The following is a 23,186-nucleotide window of genomic DNA, read 5'->3' as shown; positions in this document are numbered from 1 at the left end:
GGGGACGGGGTCACGGGGTCACGCTCCCCGGACTCCGTGCACTCACTGACCAGAACCTTCTCGTCACCTCGACCCGCAGCGCCCATCGTACTTACCCAACGGGACACGCTGCCGCGTGTCTCTGGTGAGAGGATTCCTTCCAGCATCAAGGGGTCCCAGGGGGCACCCGCCCCACTTCCTGCGTGTCACACGAGGGCCGCCCCGACGCTCACCAGCACCGCCGTGTGGAAGCGGGACACCAGCGGGATCACACCGCCTGTCCTTTCATTTCGCTGCCTCTTCTCAACTCAGGTCCCGGTGAACCCTGAAGGGGGGGCTGGGGGGCTGGGGGGCAGCAGGGGGGCGGGGGGATGATCCAGGGGAGCACAGCACTGGCTTGTGAAACATTTAATAAGAAGTCCTAATCAAACCAAAAAAAAAAGAGATTTTATTTTAAAAAGAATGAATTTACATACAGTACATGAGCAAGACAGCCGAAGGCTCCCAAAATAGAAACCCGGAGCATTTGGGCCCGAAACAGCACATGCTTTGGTTACACTCGGGAAGCACGAGTCGCCCACTGCGGGGAGAAGATGCCGTGTCACCCGGCGACCAGCAGGCATGTTGGTACAGGGATTCCGGGCACCGCCACTCAGGGGTTTTCAGCTCAGGGTCCCCTCTGTGTGTCCTTCCGCACCTGCTGTGGCGCCGCAGGTCGGGGGCAAAACCAGCGTGGGGGCGGCCGGTTAGAAGGCTGCTGGGGCGGGCAGGCCCCGGGGCGCTGGGAGCAGGAATGTTCCAGACAGTGCGCCTTCTGGTGGGCTCCTGGAGGCGCCCGTCATCCGAGGGCATTGGGGTCACGGCTTGCACACGCAGGCCTGGCCAGGCCGCAGGCCCTACACACATGCTGGACGCACCGCGGGGAGCTTGGCTTGCAGATTCTTCATCTCCCGGGCTGCACAGGGGCCGCACTGGGGCCGCGCTGGGGCTCCGTCCAGGCTGCGGCTGTACCGGCAGGGGGCAGTCTCTCCCAGGGAGAGAAACCCTAATGGTCCCAAGGCAGCGGAGGGGCGGGTGGCCTAGGTCTCCGTGTGGAAGGGACAGGCCTGGGGTGGGGCCTGGGGCGTGGGAGGTGCGTGCAGGGCCGGCCAGCAGAGGCCAGCCGCCTCACTCCAGGCCGCAGAGACTAAAATCGTCCTCATGGACGGATACCTCTTTCTCCAGGTGCAAAACAACACACTTCTTTAAAAAGCGACCAACCACGACAGCATGATCCACGGCTAAGGCCAATGTCCTCAGTCCAACCCTGCGAGTTCGTGTAAATGCAGCCTTAAGTACATTCACATAAAGACGATACTACGGCCGATGGCTGTCCCGTCGTGGGGACTTAAAGGACAGCATTAAAAATCACACACACGCTTGCAGGAACCGCCAACGCCCGCTGCTGTGACAGTTACAGCCCCTCCTCTCAAAAGATTGAGGTGGGAAGACCCCATCCTTTCACCCATTGGCCTCAGAAAAATCAACAGAGGTCATTCTTGTGGGAATATCATCAGGGCTGCCGGGGAGGGGCCTCACCCGCCGCTGGGGTGGGGGTGGGGTGGGGGGTGAGGGAGGTGGGGGGATGGGGGTTGTTGGGGAATGGGGGGTTGGGAGGGCTGGGGGGCGGCCCAGGGCAGGGGCGCCTCTAGGTTGGGCTCCTCCGGCCCTCCCTCCCCTCCCTCGTGGTGCACTAGCACCTCAGACGGCAGGTCATCGGATCCCTGCCTCCTTAACCACTACAGCCCACAGCCGGGGGAAGGATTTGAGGGAGAAGCAGAACATCTTTCTAGAAGTTGTTCTCTGTTGACGGGGGCACGAAGCCGCGCATCATCCCAGCACAAAGGTCGGGGAACATATTTGAAATCAGAACAAGTGGGGTTTTCAGTTTTCACCCCGGAGGCAGAAGCAGGAGCCTGTTGTCCCAGGCGGGAATGAAGTCTGAGCGAGGAGACCACAGGCCTCCTGACATCTGCGCTTCTGCTCACGGTTCAGAAAGTTCTGGAGGCTTGCTCCTTAGGGTTAAGGACTGAAGAGGCGCCGGCAGAGGGAACGTGGGGATGTTCGCAGGTCAGGTGGCCTTCCTGGGCCCCAGGAGGGCTCCCCCAGGCTTGAGGCCTGGGTTGTTAGGTCAGCTGGACACCTGGGCGCCGTTCTTGCATTCATTACCCTCAAGATTGCCCAGAGATGAGGGTGAGGGGGATGGAAAGGGAGCCCCTGATCCTGTGCAGGAAAGAACTGAGGAATGGAGGGTGATGTCCGGGAGGCCTGTTCCCCCATCGGGCCGCAGGAGGGATCCAGTTCATCGGGTCTGTGGATCTGCCCTCGCAGGGTTTGCACGGGAGCATGAAACCCCCGACGGTGGGTCCTGGGCTGGTCCCAGTCCCCAGAAGTGGGAGAGCACAGGACACTTGGAGGAGCCCTGATGGAGAGAGGTGGGCCGGACGGTGGGCTCCGTGGGTGAGGAGGGTCCCCACGCCACCTGGGGTTCTGCAAAACCCACCCGTGGTTGGGGGGGGCAGATGCGCACACCCCTGGGGCCAGGGCTCAGCAGGGTGCGGGCTCCTGCCCCGGGGGTACGTCCTGCTGCCACCCAGGGGCACAGTCTAGTGACCTCAGGACCAAAAAGCGCCCCCCACCCCCGCCAACCGAAGGCTGCAGTTGTATACGCTGTGGCCCCTTCTCCAGAGCCAAGTGTCCAGTCTGGACAGGAGGCCCCGCGATGCACAAGGTGAGCCTGACCTCCAGCCCCTGCGATCAGCGGGTCGCCCCGGTCTCCCGAGCCAGGCCTGCGCCCAAGCACACGGGGTCAGGCCCGCTTCCCGCAGCAGGGTGCACCCGCAGGTGCCAGCGGAACACGCGTGGGGCCTAAGGACTTCTTTTTTTTTAAGGAAAAACACATATGGGCGCGACTTGCCCGCCGCACCTGTGCCCGGTGTGCTCCCCTGTCCGGTGGGCCGGCCTCCAGGTGGGGGTGAGGGTCAGGGCAACCCCAGAAACCTGTGCAGCATGGGCACGAAGGTGGTGGCGCAGATGCCCACGGACGCGTAGGTGACGAACTTGTAAGGCACCTCGATCTCCAGCCTCCGCCGGGCCTCCCTGTCCCGCGGGACCACCCGGAACCACGAGCACAGCACCTGCAGCGACAGCGCCTGGACCAGCCGGCGCACGGCGAGGACCAGCGCGATGCCCACCGCGAACTTGGTGAGGCTCAGCGCCAGCCCCGCGGCCAAGGCCGAGAGCCAGGGCGGGAGCCGGGGCGGGAGCGGCGGGAGGGGGAGGCCCGGGGGGCCCGCGGGGCGCGGCGGGGGCGCGGGGGCCGGGGCGGGGGCCGGGGCGGGGGCCGGGGCCGGGGCGGGGGCGGCCGCCAGCTGGAAGAAGTGGTTGATCCAGGAGCCGATGGTGACGCCCGCGCCCGCGGCCAGGATGGTGGTGGTGTCGGCGCGGGTCGGGCTGTAGAAGTCGGGCGCCGGGTAGTGGTAGCACAGCAGGAAGGGCACGACGGCGGCGCACACCGGGAACACGGGGCTGGCCGAGTCCAGGCGGTCGATGAGGCTCCAGGCCGGGTACGTGAGCGCCAGCAGCACCGCCGTCGCCGCGATGCCGCCCAGCACGTCCTGCGGGGACACCCGGCTGAGCCCACCCGCCCCTGCGCAGCCCCCCACCCCTCCCTCACCCCCGCCTGCTGGGGCCGGGCGCCCCCCCTCCCCCCACCCCCCTCCTGCTCGGGGCCAGGCGTCCCCCCTCCCCCCCCCCCCCCGCCTGCTCGGGGCCAGGTGCCCCCCCACGCCTCCACCCCCCCTCCTCCCTCACCCCCGCCTGCTCAGGGCCAGGCGCACCCCCACCCCCCTCCCCCCTCCTCCTTCACCCCCGCCTGCTCGGGGCCAGGCGCCCCCCCACCCCCCTCCCCCCTCCTCCCTCACCCCCGCCTGCTCGGGGCCAGGCGCACCCCCACCCCCCCTCCCCCCTCCTCCCTCACCCCCGCCTGCTCGGGGCCAGGCGCCCCCCCTCCCCCCCCCCCCCCGCCTGCTCGGGGCCAGGTGCCCCCCACCCCCCCCTCCACCCTCCTCCCCGCCTGCTTGGGGCCAGGCGCCCCCCCACGCCTCCACCCCCCCTCCTCCCTCACCCCCGCCTGCTCAGGGCCAGGCGCACCCCCACCCCCACCCCCCTCCTGCTCGGGGCCAGGCCCCCCCACCCTCGGGCCTGCCGGCGGAGTCAGCGGGGGCGCGGCAGCGTGGCCCTCCTCGCCCTGCTGCCGGGCTGTCCGGCTGTCCCGCTGTCCGGCTGTCCGTGCCCCGCGCTTCCAGGAGCTGGGGCCCTGCTGCGCCCCCCCCCGGACTCCCCGCTGGGCCCACCCGGCACATGCTATCCCTGCTTCGGCTCCTCCCCTTCTCTGTCCTCCTCTTTAGCTCTCCTCCCTCCCTCCCTTCCTCCCTTCCCTCCTTCCACACCGATTTAAAACATCTTTAACCCCAGGGCGCCCCGGGGGCTTGGTCGCTGCGACTCCTCATTTCCCCCAGGTCAGGATCTCAGGGTCGTGGAGTCGGGCGGTAGGGCTCCTCGCTGGGGGCAGCGCCTGCTTGGGGTTCTCTCTCTCCCCCTCCCTCTTTATATACCTAAAACCACCTCTAACTCCTTAACGCCACCCACTTTCTCCTTCCCTTACTGTTCTTAAGGCAAAATGTATCAGAGGGTAAAGCCCTGGGATGGGAGGAGTAGGGCCAGGCCAGAGGACTGGAAGCTTGCTGAGGTTTGCTACAGGGTTTCACATGGATTCTTTGAAACCTTTACAACTGAAAATCTTAAAATATTTCCCACAATGCATTGGAAAATCTGCAAAGCCCCTAAAAGTAATAATACCCAGGCATTCAGGGTGGGGGGACCCGACTAGAAAAATGCCAAGTTCCACCGGGTAGGCCTGAGCCTGGTCGTGTCGCATGATGGGGTGTCCTCTGCTGCTGTGAAATGCTTGAGGAGGTTTCATCCAGGACATGGGATTTTTTTTTTTAAGATCTATTTATTTTAAGGAGCGCGAGGGCAGGCGAGTGAGTATTAGAGTGGGGGGGGGGGGCGGCGACGGCGGAGCAGACGCGACCCGGCGCTGGACGTGCCTGACACTGACACCATCTCCAGACACCCACATGGAAGAGTTGTGTCTCCTCCTCTCCCTTCCGACCCCAGGTGAGTGGGTGTCCCAGGTGAGCCCGGCCGTGACCTCCACAGGGCCTGGGGAGCCTGGTGACCGGTGGTGGGGACTGAGCATAAGTGGCCTGCACGTTTTGAAGGACCACGCATCTAGGGAAAGGAGGAGACCCAGGGCCGATGACCCCAACAGGCCTGTACTCGGTGGGCAGCCCCACCCACGTGCCATCTGAGCCCTGAAGGAGCCAGGGGGACAAGAGTCATTTTGCCTCAATTTCTACAACCCGGGGCTGCTCTGAAACCCCGCGGGCAGAGGGCCCGGCAAGGCCCAGAGGCCTGCCCCCTGTGGCGTCTGGAGCTTCGCCCCCTTCCTGCGGGACCCGCTGGGCTCCCAGGGACAGAGGCTGGGGACCGCGACAAGCAGGGAGGGGCCGAAGGACAAGGCCCACAGGTCCTCAAGCCGCTGGGGCAGGGATTGTGGGGTGCGGGGGGGGGCTGCACGCCCCGAGCACCCGAGCACCCAGCCTGGCCGAGGGAGCGGGGATCCAGCCAGGCTGTCCTGACACCTACGGTCCGGCAGCAGGAGGCGCGAGGGGCTCAGGCAGGTCCAAGAACAGGTGCCAGATGCCCTGGGAAGTCCAGAGGTGGTTACAGGGCGGGGCCAGGAGGCAGCTCTGCAGGAGGGTGGGGGTCAGGCTCCATCCCTAGGTGTTGGGGAGATTCACGTGTTCTCCATGCACTGTTGGGGGCACCCCAGCCCCCCCCCCCCCCCCCCCCCCGGAAGCTCACAGCCAGCCCTGCCTTCCTTACCTGCCCGCCCCTCCCCTCGGCCCATAACCTGGGCCCTTCGGCACACAATCCTGCTCCCGCTGTTGCCACCCAGGGCTCTGACCTTCGTGTCACCGCACCCCCCCCCCCACACCTCCAGGGACTGCCGTCCTGAGGGCGGCTTCAATAGCACTTTCTCCAACTTTCCCCGGGGACCGAGGCAGGCCTGGGCGCGTGCGTCTAACACCCCACGAGTCGCAGAGGTAGCAGAAGCCTAGATACTAACCCCGAGGGCCGACAGCCTGCAGATTGCGAAGCAGAGTCCAGTGCGATATGGGTTTGATGAGCCTATGGTTCTGGGGGGCTCCCCCCCACCCTCCCCGTTGAACTCCGCCGTCGCGGTCACATGGCCACCTGCTCCCCGCAAACCTGCCCGGTGCGATGAGGCAACTCGGGGTTCGCATTCCTTTCGCGTATGTCCCTTGGACCGTCTCTCAAGATCCTATCGGTTCATCCGAGGCTCAGCTCAAAAGCTATTTCCTTTCCAAAATAGCTTCGCGCATCACCGCACTTGGGGCTAACCTCTCCCTGAACCCAGCGGGAAGGTCCTTGCTTCCCACCGCTCGCGGAGCCCTTCCCTTACGTTGCCTTTGTCCGGTGGCCGCGTGCTTTCCCCCGAGTCCCGCCAAGGCCGTGATGGGCCGCCTGAGTCCCCCGCACCCTGGCACACGTCACAGTAGAGCCTCCGTGGAGCAGATGCTCGGTTCGCAGTGTTGGGGACAAGTGCATGCCTTTCTCTTACCCTGACTATCCATAAGAGTTGAGACCCGTTGTCTCCAGACAGAAAAGACAAGTTGCCTTCCTTCCTTCCTTCGGTCTTTTTTGTAACTACGGTCACCGATCCCCAGACATCTGGTGGGAATAGTCTCCAGGGCACCAGGAGACCACACTCCTTGGGTCCGCAGCCCTAGCCTTTGCAGCAAGAGGAATCCTAGCCAACGTGCTTCTGGCATAGTTTCGTTCCTACTAGCCACACATTGGATTTTCTGCCATAAAGGTGATCTTGTAATAAAGACATTTATTGTTTTTAAGATTTTATTTATTTATTAGAGACAGAGACAGAGAGAGAGAGAGAGAGAGAGAGGCAGAGACACAGGCAGAGGGAGAAGCAGGCTCCATGCAGGGAGCCCGATGTGGGACTCGATCCTGGGAATCCAGGATCAGGCCCTGGGCTGAAGGCGGCGCTAAACCATTGAGCCACCGGGGCTGCCCTTAATAAAGACATTTAGGTATTTTTTATAAGGAAACTACTTGAACCATCTCCAGTGAGTTTTCCTATTTGGGGCTCTACATTTCTAGTAAGAAAAGTATCCAAAGCAGCTTCTAAAAATAAGGATGATAATGCTTAAAAACTCAAGAACAGCTTTTTATATTAATTTTTTCAAGCTACTGAATTCAGAGAAATGACAGAAACTGACAAGAATCTCCAACTCAGAACAGCATCTGCTGGTTTGATTCTGGCAAATTCCGAATGAGGAGGTGATTTTTCTCTGGAACCTCTACCGTCCGGCACAGTACTCAGGGCCGGAGAGAAAACAGTTCCCAGGCCCCTGGGAGGGCTGGACGGGCTGCGGGCAGAGGTCAGTGCAGAGGGCGTGAGGGCAGAGGTGGGGAGTCGGCAGCCGGGCCTGCGACAATGCTGTTCCGAGCAGGTGCACGTCACGGGAGGGGCAGAGGGGAGAGAGGGAAAGCCTGTGCGGTGTACAGGGAGATGTGAACGGCACGGGGGACCAGGAAAACAGAATGGTGCCAAAAGCATGGTAGGGAAAGACACGAGGACGAAAATGGTAGACTGGATATTCCTTACTGGGGGGGGGGGGGTGTTAAAACTCCTTTCTATGAATATAGACTATGAAGTATACAAAATATACAAAATATTCACCACTTTGACCCAATTATTCCACTCCTAGGTGTTTATTCTTTAAAAACAAAACAAAACAAAACAAAAACCAAAGAAAATAATCAAGCTGTTCACAGATTTATGTATAGGGAAGATTCTTGTTGGGTTAGCTCAATTCATACCAATTAAGCCCAGAAAGTAACACATGCTCCACTAGAGAACAATCCAAAAATACAAACAAGCAAAAAATAGCACAAAGGTCACGCATCATAAGAAGAATCTGGGAAGATATAAATCAAGCGTTCTATAATAGGATAAAAATATGTACTAATTTGGAATGAACATTTTACATTTGAGAAGATGCATTTCTGGAGCCTTATTTTCTGTGGTTTCAAAATGACCATAAGTGGGAGATAATATCAAGCAGAATACAGACTTGGCACAGAGGATGCTCCTGGTTCTATATAAATATGTACTTGCATGCATGGGCGAAATAGCAGAAGGAAATAAACAAATATTAAAAGTAGGGTTTTTTTCCCTATTTGTATATTACAGATGATTACTATCTCCACCATGCCTTGCAATATTTTATAGATTTTCTAGCCCCAACACCCATTATTTTACTATAATAGAAATATAATCCTGGTGAAGGAATCATGATGTTAAAATCAGAATGTTTCAAAATAGACGAACACAGAAACAATTAACTGATGCTTATAGATGCTTACATCATGCCAAGGAAGGAAACACCCCCAAGCATCTAGATGATAGCCAACCTACCATTTCTCCAAGACCTAACCAACATTTAAAATAAAGGTACCACTGCCAGGGCTAGCCTACTTACCAAGTGCGCTATTTGAGACATAATGAACCTAAAGGTTCATTCAATTTACCATTCCTGGGTTTAAACAAAAAGCTTTTACATTATTTGGGAAAAAAAAAATTACATGAGACTGGCATTTTCCAAAGTCGAAATGCAAACAGATGATTCTTGTGCCTATCTTCATCTTCAATTATAAACTTAGTATTTAGATAAAAGCTTGAGCTTTATTATGTCTTGTTACCAAAAACAAAAAAATAAGACTGGCCATCTGGATTGTTCAGGAACGAACGCTAATCAAAGAGCCCCCACTATCAGCACGAAGTTCAGTGTCGAGAGAAACACATTAAAGTAACGTTTTTATTCTTAGCCAAACAGAAGCCTCCTCCTGGGGAACTCTCCAGAAATTGCAGCCGCAGGCCCCAACCCTGAGAACTGCCGGCTTTGTGAATTCTGACCCTACATCCCATTCCCATATGCAGCTTTTCTGCGACAAATTCACATTCGATCTCCAAACATCTTCACCGAGGAATGCTATTGAGGGGACGGCACAACACAAGGTCAGCTAGCTAGAAAGAAGGGGGGGCGCCGAAACCATTCATTCAATTGTTAGGAAAGAATGCATTCAGATCTCGGAACTATTTATGCTGAGAGAACTCCAAGATTCTGGCATCTTCCCCTCCGCCAGGTCCCCCGCTGAGAGTGTGAAGGGCCCTCTCTGCCCTTGGCTGCCTTCACGGAGCGAGCTGAAGCCAGGAGCAGAGTAAAAGCCAAGACCCACTTCTTTGTACGCTCAGTGAATGCTCTCAAGGCGAGCAGACCCTGACATTAAGACAAACTGGGGGGGGGGGGGGGCGCATTAAAAAAAGAAAAATCCAAACTCCTACGATCATTCTAGAAGATAACCTTTAGTTATGGATCGATGTTTCCCAGTTAACACACTGAATACGTGCTCGTTCCCATGCTAGCTCACAATTGGTTCAGTTTCTGAGAATAATGCAAGTGAGGTTCAGTAGAAGCCAAACGGCAAGAGGCAACGCTGTTCATGAATATGAATATGAATGATCACAGACAGAAGCCTACCGCTATGTGATTAGCATACGCATAGGGGAGGGAGGGGGACTGCAGGAGTTCAAAAAATATTAATTTCCTATTGAAACACACCAGCGTTCACAGGGACCAAGGAAAGGCGGGAAGGGTTACCTTGCCACCTGGTGTGAACGTAGCTGGAATCTCCTGATGTTGGTGGCTCTTTGAGTGGACACGCTGTCGCTGCTGCCCCTCTTCGCCGTGACTGTCGTCTGAGCCACCGGATATCCGGGCACAAATCTAAGACCAAGGATCAGGATGGCCATAAAGAGAAAGCTTTGAAAAGGACGTTCTGCAAGCTCACTAAGCTTAGGAGTAACTGTGAGCGTATGCCAGCTTTCACCTCCTGCCATTTTAAAATAAATGCTCACTTTCCAAGGGAGGACACTTAAGGCTTCGTTAGAGATTATGTTGACATTCTTAACCGGGAACGGTTTTCTGGAAGCGTGTCGGGAAACATGGCATAAAATTGGACATGAGGCCTCAAAAAATACCTCGTTCTCATGTCCCATGGTGGGGGAGGGGGAAGGCCACCCGAGGATGACAGAAGGGACAACGCTCTGTTCACTGTTTACTCCCGACGAGAGGTCTCAGACTTCATAATGTGACAGGCTAGTTGAGATTTTTGTTTGGCAGAGACAAATAATTTCTGTCCAGCAGAAATGGTAAGTCCAGGGTTTACAGTTTGTTGCCCTATAGGACAGTAACGAATTTTGTATATAACCCAACAGTCTCAAGGTGATAGTTCTTGGGGCACCCGGGTGGCTCAGCAGTTGAGCATCTGCCTTTGGCTCCGGCGGTGACCCCAGGGTCCTGGGATCGAGTCTCACCTCAGGCTCCCTGCATGGAGCCTGCTTCTCCCTCTGCCTGTGTCTCTGCCTCTCTCTCTCTCTGTCTCTCATGAATACACAAATAAAATCTTTTTTAAAAAATGGCATTGGTTTACTAAACAAGTAAAAAAACCCCAGTGTTGTCACTTAATGTGATGCTATAATAAGATACTATTGCATGTGTTTTACAATATAGATATTAGCTCAATAGATACTTGGGTATATATTTCTAAACTTGAGTCCATGTGCAGCATGATTTAGGAAATAACCTCTTGCTTGTCTTGGCGTCAGAGAATCGAACATGTCCAAACAGATCTTCATGAAGCAGACTAAATTTCCCCACCCATAATTCACATTCATGTGACCAGTTCTAACTATACTGAATCACGAGGCTTGGCAGGTCAATAGGATTATGATAGCAGATCAAACAGGCTTCCAGACAGGTTATAACATCATTTTTGACAACTGCTAAGCAGCTTGTAAGACTGACAAGGGTAGGGAAGGGCAATCTGCTAGGAGACACAAAAGGCACTGTCAAACATTTGAGCGATTTTTCTCCGATCTGGGTGGGCAGGGGGGCCTCCGAGCAACAAGAGAACAGAAGCAGGTCGTGCTCAACGTAACAGAACTCAACAGGCCGGGGCAGGTTGCGACATAACCGCCATCGTCCCCATGTTTGCAGGGATCTTGTACGTAGGCCGTTTTGGCGCTTTTCAAATTGTATCTTGCATTTGAATCTGCTGGGAAGCTTCTTAGAGGCGGGTTCTGATTCAGTGGGTCCAGGTGGGGCCTGAGAGTCTGCGTTTGTAACCAGCCCCCAGGGGCCACCCCGGGAAGGGCAAGCACCACCTCCCCTCCTCGACCCCCGAGGCCCACGTGGGCTTCCACAGGCACACGGCAGGTCAGAGCTCCTGGAAGGCTTCTTTAAAACACACACAAAAGACTAAAACTTCTGAATTAGGGGGGTACCGTACTTGAAAGCGATGGTACCGGCTTTTGAAAGTCCTAAGGGGATATCCTGATGTAGAAACTCTTGGGTATCAAGAGGTACCAGGGAAAGATCTGAAAATTCTGTCGACCTAGCAACAGGGGTCCTCACGTTTGGAGGAGTAAACTGACCTTGGGAAATGCTGGCTTGAGCCCTCGAGCCCTGGCTCCCAGTGCAAAAACAGAACCTCTGGAGGGCATTGTCTGTGGCCCTTATATCACAGTAGGAACTAGAGATGATGGGAAAATACCAGCTTTGGGGCTCCATTGGTTATGCGGCTACCTTCAGCCCAGGTCACAATCCCAGGGGCCTGGGATCGAGCTCTGCGTTGGGCTCCATGCCCAGCCGGGAGTCTGCTTCTCCGTCTGCCCCTCAGCCTCCTCTTGCTCTCTCTCTCTCTCTCTCATTCTCATTCTCAAATAAATAAAATCTTAAAAGAAAAAATACCAGTCTTGCATTGCAGACTGTCCTAGTGTTGTTGAACATGGCCCTGCAGTGTCCCTGAGGCTGGACCACCCCAACTACAGGACTGTCACTTCCTTGTCACTAAGTGTGTACCGGGTAAGAAAAAAGCAAAACCACATGACGTTCTTAAATGGAGATGTGAGAGCCAGGACACACGGAGGCACTAGATGGTGTCCATAGGTGACCCTCTGCTTTCGTAAGCGCCGGGAGAGCTCCGGGTGTGGTACGGAAACCAAACTGTGGTGTCAATCTATGCACATAATCTTATGGAGGGTTCAGGGTGGTGGTTTTTTTTTTTTTTAAGAATCAAATTATGGCACTCCTAGGAAGATTTGTATACATTTAAAAATATGATACATGGAGTCTTTACTTCCTTTCCCAAGTGAGCTTGCTTTAAGGAACATTCCCACAGACATACATAAACACAGACCTCCGTAGTGTTTTGAGATCAAAATTAAATCCTGGACTCTGTAGATTTTCAGAGGACAGGATGCAAGGCCTCTCTCTGACTCCTCCCCAGCTCTCCGCTGGGCCCCAGCCTTGTCTGTCAGACCAGCAGCAGGACACACTCTGGCAGGAAGACTCCTTTGCAGGCAGTTTCACGGCTGCAGTGGACACGCAGTCCCTTGGCCCTTTGCGGCCAAACCCTGCAGCTGCTCTCCACAGGCAATGTGGGTCAGCTCGACTCAAAACTCTTCCAGATGAACTTCGCATTTTGAAACAGCACCGCTGGGGCACCCAGGTGGCTCCATTGGTGAAGCATCTACCTTTGACTCAGGTCCTGGTGTCAGGGTCCTGGGATTGAATCCTGCATCAGGCTCCCTGCTCAGCAGAGAGCCTGCTTCTCCCTTTGCCTCTGACCCTCCCCTGGGGCTCATGCTCTCTCTCTGTCAAATAAATAAATAAATAAATAAATAAATAAATAAATAAATAAATAAAATATTTGGCGGGTGGGGGGGGTGGTTAAAAAAAACATATCACCAGAGAGAAGGGATGGATGGATATTAATTCTGTTGAGAACCTGGTTCCTTTTTTCAATCAAGTTGGGAGGTAGGATTATAGCAACTAAAAGGAATTTTGCTAACCAACAGTTTGCTGATCTGATTGATTCTCAAACAATAAAAGGACACAAGATATAATAAGCCCTTTGAAACTCATGTATTTGTTTTATTGCCAAAATCCATATTAAGTGTTGCTTCTCAAAAGAAAAAACAAATAGAGGGACAGTGCAGGGGAATGCTACGAAATACAAGCACCCAAAAAGGAGTTATTGTTCATGACAGTAATGTCTAAAATCTTCTGGGAAACCCTCATGTAAATAACAATAGAGTTCAAGTATTTATTAACTCATCCATTCAATAGCCATCATGTGCTTTTATTTTCAACTGGCTATTATGTACCAAGAAATATATGAGGATAGAGGAAGAGTAAAGATAGTGTCTCTGTCCATTAGCCAAAAATAGCTTTACTGTTTTTTTGTCAAAAAACCCCTGACTTTAATAGTCAGGTTCACTATTAAAAATGCATCGTGGAGGCGTCTGCCATAACCACCCCCTGGTGCATGCAATTTCACAACTAATGGCACTGTACTCTATAAGCTGTTCTATAGAATCCCAATGCTTTTTTTTTTTTCATTGACAATATGTCATCCACATTTTTTTCATGATTACAGAACTGCATTACTTTAATGGCTATAGAACATTCCACTCTGGATATACTATACTTAACTAGATCTAATTGACGGACACTTAGTGTATCCTCATTGTTTGCTTTTAAATGTATTAATGACATCCTAGAGGGGCAGTATAGAAAGAATGACAATTAAAAACATGGATTCTTAAAAAAACAAAACAAAACATGGATTCTGAAGTTGGACTGCTTGGTTTTCAATCTCAGTCCAATCTCTTACCAACTATAGAACCTTGGTCAGGTTCCTTGACCTCTGCTTCATGCTTCCTTTGTAAGCCTGGAATAACACTAGCACCTTCCTCGTACGGTTGCTGGAGGTGGTTAACTTGCCCTATGAGGTAGTTAATACATGCAAAGCACTTAGAATGGAGCCCAGCAGATGATAAGTACTTGATAAATGCTGGGCACCTGGGTGGCTCAGGGGTGAAGCTTCTGCCTTTGGGGTCCTGGGATCAAATCCCACATTGGGCTCCCTGCAGGGAGCCTGCTTCTCCCTCTGCCTGTGTCTCTGCCTCTCTCTGTGTGTCTTTCAGAAATAAATAAATAAAATCTTTTTAAAAAAATGTTTGCTGTTGTTTTCACCTTTATACTTGTGCAATTATATGCTTTAGAGCAAACTCCTAGAATTGGGCTAGAAGCCCGGAAGACTAAGAATGCACATTTTAGACATCCATCTCTTCTGTAAAATGCCCTCCAAGAAGCCTATCCAGATGGATTATCCATATTTTTAAAGACAGTCATCCTTGTTTGGCAGACATGAACTCTGGAAACTTACTGTTATCTGACCAAACTGGTTACACTGACTCAGTGCACACTGTGAACAAGTGGAAGTGGCAAGATTCCAGTTCAGGGACACTGAAGGAAAGGACACAAAGAATTCTATACCTAGCAAAAATATCCTCCAAAAAAATGAAAGTGAGACAACCCCTAAAAAGCCCCTAAAACCCCTAAAAACTGAAAGAATTCATTACCAGCATAACCATGCTAAAAGAAACACTAAAATAGACTAATTTAGGCAGAAAGAAAGAGATGCCACCTGGACGAACAGAACTGTAGGCAGGAATGAAGAACAATGGAAAGGATAAATATGTGGATAAACCTAGATGTATGTTCCCTATAAAACAATAAGAATAAGTTCTTGTGGGCTTTAAATTATAGGGAGAACTGAATTTCATTTAATGACTCACTACCAGGGAGTGGTAAAGGTACTAATTTGCAGTTGACTCTCATAAATCAAGGATGCATGTTGTAATCTCTTGGGTAACCACTAAAAGAACTGGAAAGACTTTCACCACCTGACATCAAGACTTATTACAAAGCTACAGCAAAGGAGGAAGTGATATGGGCACGAAGATAACTGCCACCAGAGAGGAGGATGTGTGTGTGTGTGTGTGTGTGTGTGTGTGTGTGTGTATAGTATAAACAGTCCCTTGATTTACGACAAAATTGATGCTTCACTAAATGGAAAAAGGACAATCCTTATGAATGGCGCTGAGCATATTGGATATTCCTATAAAGCAAAGATGAATCAAAAATCAATTCCAAGTAGACCGTGGATCTAAATAACAAAAGCAAATCAATAAATCTTTTCAAACATAAGACTTCATGAAACTTCATGACTGTGGTGTAGGCAAAAGTATCTTAAGGTTGATGTTCAAATCAAGAACTTCTCTTTACCTTAAGACACCACCAGTAGAGCAAACAGGAAGCCTCGGATGGGAAAAGCAATTTGCAACACTGTATGTAGACCTGACCGGCGACTCACCAATAGAGATGAGCAACCCAGGAAAAAAGAAAAGGTCAGAAGACAAATAGGCACCCTGCAAAAGAGGATATATAAATGGCCAATAAATGTATGAAAAGTGGCTGTCATTATTCATCAGGGAAATCAAAATAAAAGCACAATGAACTACTATTACACACCCACTGGCACAACTACAATTAAAATGGCTGACATGGTGGGGGGCGGGGGGTGGGGGGGTGGGAGAGAAGCGGAGAACTGAAGATCTCAGACAGCACCGATGGGAGCGGGAATTGGCCTAAGTGATCTTCAGAGGATACAACCGCGTATCCCAAGGCCGAGCTTACCTTATGACCTGGCATTTTTACTCCTACATTCACACTCAATAGTCAAGTGTATATTTGCTTTAAAAGCCATGTAAAAGGAAGCTCAGAGTAGCATCGTTTACCGTAGCCTCCAACCGGAAGCAATCCAGGGGATCCACCAGTGGCGGAAGGGATAACGTGTGATGTAGTCGTAGGTTCTGCTACTACCCAACAATAAACATTAATGAACTAAGCTACAAGCAACAAAATGGGTGACGATCATGAACAAAACAGTCATGAAAGAAGCCCAATGCAGAAGAATGGCTGGTATGTAACTCCATTTATGGGGAGTTCTGCTAGGAAATGGGGTCAGAGATCTGGGAAGCAGGTATCTTGAGGGGGTGCAGTGTAGAGGGCATGGGGGGCACTTCTAAGGTACTGGTAATGCTACAGGTACCATGACCTGGGTGGTAGTTACTTGGGGTGCCTCCTTCTCTCTCCTCATCCTCTAGGTGCCTTATATCCAAGAACCAGGCACTAGGTTCTCCATGAAATTCTCAAGTCCATCAGGAACTACAGAACCTTCTTCCTCAGCCCGGCTACACCATCATCCTATTTATTAAACGGAGCATGTGAGGCACTGGGCAGCACGTCTTCAGACACCCTCCCTTCTCTCCTAGGAACTGGGCTCTCAAGGAGCCGCAAAGCTCATGCTGCTGCCACTTGCTCCACGGTCCCGTCTGCCACATTCGACTCCCGAGAGTTCAAGAAGCTCGAAATGAGCATCTGTGCCTGCCCGCTATTTACTGCTGCAGTGACATGTCTACTAAATTTTCCGCGAGTTTCCTCTTACAGGCAAAAGGAAATAATGTTGGACAAATATCAGGTAATAGGAGTCGGCCTGGTGTCCGACAGCAAATGCAATATTCCAGCTAATGGATGAATCCTGTCAAATCCGACTTAATAAAGCACAAAGAGATGAGAGAGAAAACATCGATTCAGGAACAGATTACAGACGATATCCATGCAATGCGCTGGCTACTCACTGCGCGCTTACTGTCGGGCACTGAGGGGGGACTCGGAGTCAGGAGACCAGGGACAGGAGAGTCCTAGCCTCACCAGCCTCGCAGCCTACAGGATGAGTATCACCAACCACAGGCCCATCACAGCTTGCGCCTCCTGGTTAGAAGGTGACCTGTACACTCTCAGATATGCAGGCACCTGAGAGACTTGCAGTGAAGGTCCCTAACTCTACCCAAATAGAAATATTTGTAGGGGAGTTAAAAGAAAGAAAGGTGGGGAAATTCGCATTCTTGTCTTTCCTGTCGGCAAAACAGTTTCCCCCGGGAGGCCCACTTCTTGGAAACAACCACAAGCAGGGCTTTTCATAGTCTCATTTCTTCATAGAAGAAGAAATGAGACGTGGGACCCTTGAGGGGCTCAGGGGTTGAGCATCTGCCTTCGGCTCAGGGTGTGACCCCGGGTCCTGGGATCGAGTCCCACATCAGGCTCCCTGCAGGGAGCCTGCTTCTCCCTCTGCCTGTGTCTCTGCCTCTCCCTGTGTGTCTGTCATGCATAAATAAATAAAATTAAAAAAAAAAAGAAAAAGAAAAAAATGAGATGAAAAAGGGAAAAAGGATCCCAAAGCCTGATGGAACTCGTCAGCTACCACCCGTTCCCCCCATCCCACGGAACTGGAGACGTGGAGAAGTTAAAGACCTCGTCCCCTCAGCTCCTCGGGAAGTCGGGTCCCCCACACAGGTGCCCCGTGGGAAGCCACCGTCCACCTGCTGCTTCTGTGACCCGGCAAAGTCTCAGCCATGTGAATTGAAGCAGCAGGTCTGAGGATTCCAGCCTCTAGTCACCAGCGCCCGGTTTTCTGGAAGCATCTGTGGCCATTACGGAGGCTGGGCTCAGCCTAGCATCTGTTAATTTGGTTGGTGAGTGTGAGAGGCGGCGATGAGGAGGGTGGGCAGCGGCGGCAGCGACGGGCTCTCTCTGCCCATCAAGCCCTTCCAACATTTTGTGAGCACCACATTCCCCGTGTTTAAATTCACTTTGCTAAAATACCTAGAGGTGACTCTTTTTTCACTCCAGTGCAGAGTCTTAGGTTTTTTTGTTTTTTAATAAAATTCTACTGTTTGGTTAGCCCATCCACAGATGTCAGGACCAGAAACACACAAAGCAGCAAAAATAAGTCAATCTGGGACCAGCAATTTCCACCAGGGAATCATCCCTGATGATGGCCAGAGAGAGATTTAGTCTGTAGTTTACAACAGGCCCTTAGAGATTCCCTCACTGTGTAAAACGGGGTAGAGGCTCGGGTGAGCAGCGCTGCACTGGTTTCCTTGACTTCAAATGTTGTGAGAACCTGGACATGCTCTTGTGTGTCGGGGTGAGGAGGGCCGGAGGCCTAGTGCAAACCTGCTCGGGATCTTTATTCAGACCAGAGAATCTCCCGGGACAATGGTTCCAGGGAACTTTGTGCAAAATGCAACAGAGAGGAGTACCCTGCTTTTTTTTCACTTGATGTATTTGAGCAGATCTCTGTGTTATAGAACTTTAAAAAAAAAATTGGAGTCTGGGGGCCCCTGGGTGGCTCAGTCGGTTGAGCATCCACCTTCGGCTCAGGTCCTGGGGTCGAGCCCCATGTCGGGGGGTGGGGTAGGGGATCTGCTCCTCCCTCTGCATCTCTCCCTGTTGTGCTGTCTCTCAAATAAATAAATATAATTAAAAAAAAATCGGAGTCTCTTGAGCTTTTATTCATCTGCGAGTGCTCGTTCTCTCCCTCTCCCCCCTGTTTAGGGCTATGATTCCAGTTTCAGGTTGGCAGCTCCTGAGGTTCACCTCGGACAGTTCACAGCTGGGGGGGTTGGCGCACACCAGGTCCCCGGCCACCTGGCAGCGCCCTCCCGCACCCCAGCTCCCAGCAGCTGCTGCTCTCCTGTCCCCACCAGAGTTCTGCCCTTTCCAGATGTCACAGGAATCAGTCACCCGGGATCCAGCCATTGCGCCTGGCTTCCTCCTGCTGGCCTACTTCCCCCCAGGGGGCAAACGGGCCTCGCGGGGGCTGGGGTGGGGTGGGGGTGCTGCGGGGTGTCCGGCCGGGGAGATTGGGGACACCTGCTTTAGCAATGAATACTATTTTCGATAAATGCAATATTTATCAAAAACAAATTTAACATAATCAATAATTGAATGTTGTTCCAGGTCACGATTCGTAGTTTATTTTCTTTTAAATATTTTATTTATTTATTCGTGAGAGACACAGAGAGAGGCAGAGACACAGCCAGAGGGAGAAGGGGGCTCCCTGCGGGGTGCCGGATGCAGAACTCGATCCCAGGACCCTGGGATCACGCCCTGAGCCAAAGGCAGACACTAAATCGCAGAGCCCCCCGGGCTGCCCTCCGTGGATAGTTTAATTGGGCAGTGCCTTATTGTGGCACATTTATATTCTTTTTCCTGCTGCACTATTTTTAAAGGACACTACAACTGATATGTGCAATTATTCTTTGGGATAAGTATTTGGAAAAGTCCTGCATCACACATTTTACTGCTTTTGATACATATCACATCGAAAGGTGCCGTTATGAGATTATCCCATGACTCAACTCCTTATTCTCATTGATGGATTTTATTTTTTGCCAATCTCACAGGCAAAAATTTTTAAATGACATCTCATTTTTACCTGTCTTTCATCCTTTTTTTTTTTCTTTTAAAGATTCTATTCATTCATGGAGAGGGTGAGCCCGAGCAGAGGGGAGGGGCAGAGGCAGAGGGAGAAGCAGGCTCACCGCTGAGCAGGGAGCCGGGTGTGGGGCTCGGTCCCAGGACCCCGGGATCACGACCTGAGCTAAAGGCAGACGCTGAACCCACTGAGCCCCCCCAGGCACCCCCTTCATGACTTCTATTACATCCCTATAAATATAGGTGGGATCAATTCCTTATCCTTACTGGACATTTTTATTTTGGTCTTTTGGGAATTGCCTGTTCTTGCTATTGGTTCGCTGGTCTTTTGCTTATTGATTCCTTGTAATAATTGTTTGTCTCTCATTTATTACGTTCATGTTTTTAATAATGACTTTTGATTTTTTTTATATACAGAAGTTAAAGTACTGTGGTCAGCTCTTCTAACTTGTCTTTGTGGATTATTACATTCAACATCATGCCTTTTTCTATCTTAAGCCTACATAAATATTCATTAATATTTTCTATTTTTTCCAGTTTCGAGACCACGTGATGGGTATAAGAGGCTTCCTGGCTGAGACCAAGTTGCCTCACCTTGAGCACGAGGGATTGGCTTCTGCCTCTACAGCTCTGAACTACTGATACTAAATGTGTAGGATTCTTTTCTAAGGGGTACATCCATCTTCTGAAGGTGAGGACCCGCAGAGCCACGGCTCACAGGCCGGTGTCGGGGAGCACAGGGAACATGAGCCTGTCACCTGTGCTGTCAGCAGACATGACCCCGGGCAGCTGGCGGGAGGTGCCCCAACAGGGTGGGCCACGGCAGAGGTGCCCTGTGCCCTCCTGGGCCGCCCGCCGCCCCCTCGGCCGCTAATAATGATTTAGTTCATCTAGAAAAAAACCAAAACCCGCATATGACATGACAACTTTAAAAACCACAGAGGATGAATGTCCTACTGTGAGCCCTTATTACCTTGGAAACCAGAAATAATTCTCTATTTTATTTTTTTAAAGATTTTATTTATTTATTTGACAGAGAGAGGAGAGAGAGAGAATGCACTTAAGCAGGCAGAGCGAGAGGGAGACGCAGGCTCCATACTGGGCAGAGAACCCGATGTGGGGCTGGATCACCGACCCCGGGATCATGACCTCAGCTGAAGGCAGGTGCTCAACTGACTGAGCCACCCAGGCGTCCCTCTCTATTTTATTTATTTATTTTATTTTTAAAAGATTTTATTTTATTTTTTAAGAATTTTATAAGATTTTATTTATTTATTCATGAGAGACACAGAGAGGAGAGAGAAACGAGAGGCAGAGACACAGGTAGAGGGAGAAGCAGGCTCCATGCAGGGGGCCCGACGTGGGGCTCAATCCGGGGACTCCAGGATCACGCCCTGAGCCGGAGGCAGATGCTCCACCACTGAGCCACCCCGGTGCCCCTTCTCTATTTTAATAAAAGGATAAAAATATGTCTCTGTAAGGTAAAGAAAGAACGATGTGCATAATAATGTGGAGCTCACAAACACAACCAAATTCCCTTTTTATCTCAGTAACTAACTTATCCTACAACAGAAAGTAAGACTTGGCTGGCCTTAATTTATATTACAATTAGCTTTCTTTTGCATATTAAGAAGGGCAGTTTGAACTAAGTTGTTTTTTTTTTTTAAGTAGTTTCAAAGAACTTGGAAAAAAACACAATGACATTGCTCTAGTCCAAAGCCAGAACACAGTTTTGTATGGGATGCAGATAATTTAATATTTGAGAAGCCTTTTCAACATTCTCCAACTGCAACCAAAACTAAAGCAAATACTTAGGGGAACAAAATAAATGAGTAAGCAAATAAAACCCAGTATCTATATAATTATCCACAGATCAAACAAATGAGCGACGATAAAACAGAACAGCATTTCAGCTAATTCAAGTTCAAAATAATGGAACAACCATTCATTAATCTAACAGCAACAACAACAACAACTCGGGCTAATTTTGCTGTTCACATATTAGGGACGGTTACCTTATCAGTCAAAAGACTTAAATTCTGTACAAGCTGATTAATTTCAGGCACCAAAACCAGTATGAAACCATCTTGATTTGCTCTAATCCTCCCCTCCCCACATAAACAAGTATAATACCCAGTTTTTGAGTCCTTGAAAGAGCAGGAAAATGCAATAATGTCAATGTAGAAAGGATACCACTGGGGCTTGGTCTGCCCTCTTCTTCTGACAGCAGATCCATTTCATTTTGGAGAACTGCCCCTCCCACAGGCCAACCGTAACCCCAACCCTAACCACCACTGCCCATCACAGCCCCGGCTCACAGAGGCTGGCTCCTGACTCACTGGACCAACCTGCCGTGCTCAGCACCCTTCGGCAGCGTGCGATGCAGCAATAGGCTCATTGTCCAGGCCAGGCCATTAGATACTTGCCTGCAGTTCTCCTTACTACAGTCCTTTCAGGAACAAAACAAAGAATTTAAGCCCAGAGCTCCCAGGCTCTAGTCTCAGAGAGAAGGCAGCCCAAGAACATGGACCTACCATGTGAAGAGATGTAGGGAGAAGCTTAGGAAGAAGCGGGGAGACTTCCAACAAAGATCTGGACCTCAGGTCCCATTCTCCCAATGGCGACCTGCACCTCTGCCCTTTCTATGGCGTGGATGTAAAAACCAATACGTTTTCCTCAAACCTTAAATGAGTTTGAGTTGGCGTCTATCATTTGTACTCAAGGAGCCCTGACTCGTGCAGATGGGAACCTCATAGGTTTGGGAGTTCTCAGTAGTGGTGACCTCACTGGGTTGTCCTTCTAGTCCCTGTTCTCGGGGCAGGGCCCTTGCAGCCCACGGGGGTGGCTTCTGCGGGCTTGTGCGTGCTCTGAGACCTGTTCCGCTTGTTGAGCCTCACTGGTCCAATGGCCATCAAGGGTTCACCTCTGGAAATGAAGATTCTGATCTGAGAGGTTGTGGGGTTCTTCGAATGGTGGTAGCCCAGAGGGGACAGGGCACACTCTCAGAGACACCCTGGTTCTGGCTCTTTCAGAGGCTTAACTGCTCAACCTCATCCGCATGGAGTCGGTGAGCGGCCCCAGTCCTTCTAAGACATTCGACCCTGTCTCCCCGCACCCCCCTTCAGCTGCAATTGGTTTACTCTTGAAATCAAGAGAACATGAAATCATACACACATAAAAATGGTTTCTATGAATCATCGGTTAGGATAGTTTTCACTATGGGAAACGTAAGACTTCCACAAAAATCAGCTCGAGTAATAACGGACTTTTTACCCTGAACAGAAGCTAGAGGCCGCGGCCCCAGGCGGGGGTGGGGGGGCATCAGCAGCCCGAGGCCCACCAGAGCTGCGGTGTTTGATTTCCATGTTTTCCATGAGCACTACTGACGTCCCTCAAAGGCCGGACCCCTGGCGTCCCCGAGGGCTGCGGCTCACAGTGTGGCCACCTGTGTCCCCCTTCACACCTGCAGGAGCTGGAGACCCCTCCCCGTGCAGGAGACAGCTAAGCACATCCTGGCGTGGTGCGAGAGCAGCCCTCGGGCACCTTTAAGACTCCCGATTCCTGCGCTTGGGGACTACCTGGCGGTCTTTTGAGCTTCACCTGGAGACTGACACCCATGGGTTTTTAGCGACATCCTCCTCGTACCAGTCACGACGATCAGTAGCGCCCGGAGGAGGACCGGGGCCAGCACCGGGGCCTGGAACCCCGGAACAGAGCTCTGGGCCGTGTTAACGGGCTGCCGGC

General features: G+C 51.8%; 1 protein-coding gene across 4 annotated transcripts in view; it reads right to left on the bottom strand.

Moving 5' to 3' along the window:
* Nucleotides 1–404: 404 nt before the first annotated feature.
* SGPP2 (sphingosine-1-phosphate phosphatase 2) overlaps nt 405–23,186 on the bottom strand; it is a 101,571-nt gene continuing 78,789 nt past the window's right edge. For 3 of the 4 annotated variants that reach the window (XM_049106758.1, XM_049106760.1, XM_049106761.1), the window contains exons 5-6: nt 9,852–9,977; nt 405–3,635 (exon numbers count right to left, since the gene is read on the bottom strand). In XM_049106758.1, the coding sequence (XP_048962715.1) occupies nt 3,000–3,635; nt 9,852–9,977 (762 nt within the window). In that variant the 3' untranslated portion in view covers nt 405–2,999. The remainder of the gene's footprint in view (nt 3,636–9,851; nt 9,978–23,186) is intronic. The other variant, XM_049106759.1, reaches the window with a different exon arrangement.

This window comes from Canis lupus, chromosome 37, assembly GCF_003254725.2.
Source record: "Canis lupus dingo isolate Sandy chromosome 37, ASM325472v2, whole genome shotgun sequence".
In the NCBI taxonomy this organism is placed as follows: Eukaryota; Metazoa; Chordata; class Mammalia; order Carnivora; family Canidae; genus Canis; species Canis lupus.
The sequence above is the reverse complement of the archived record's forward strand: the minus strand, read 5'-3'. Positions and strand labels throughout refer to the sequence as shown.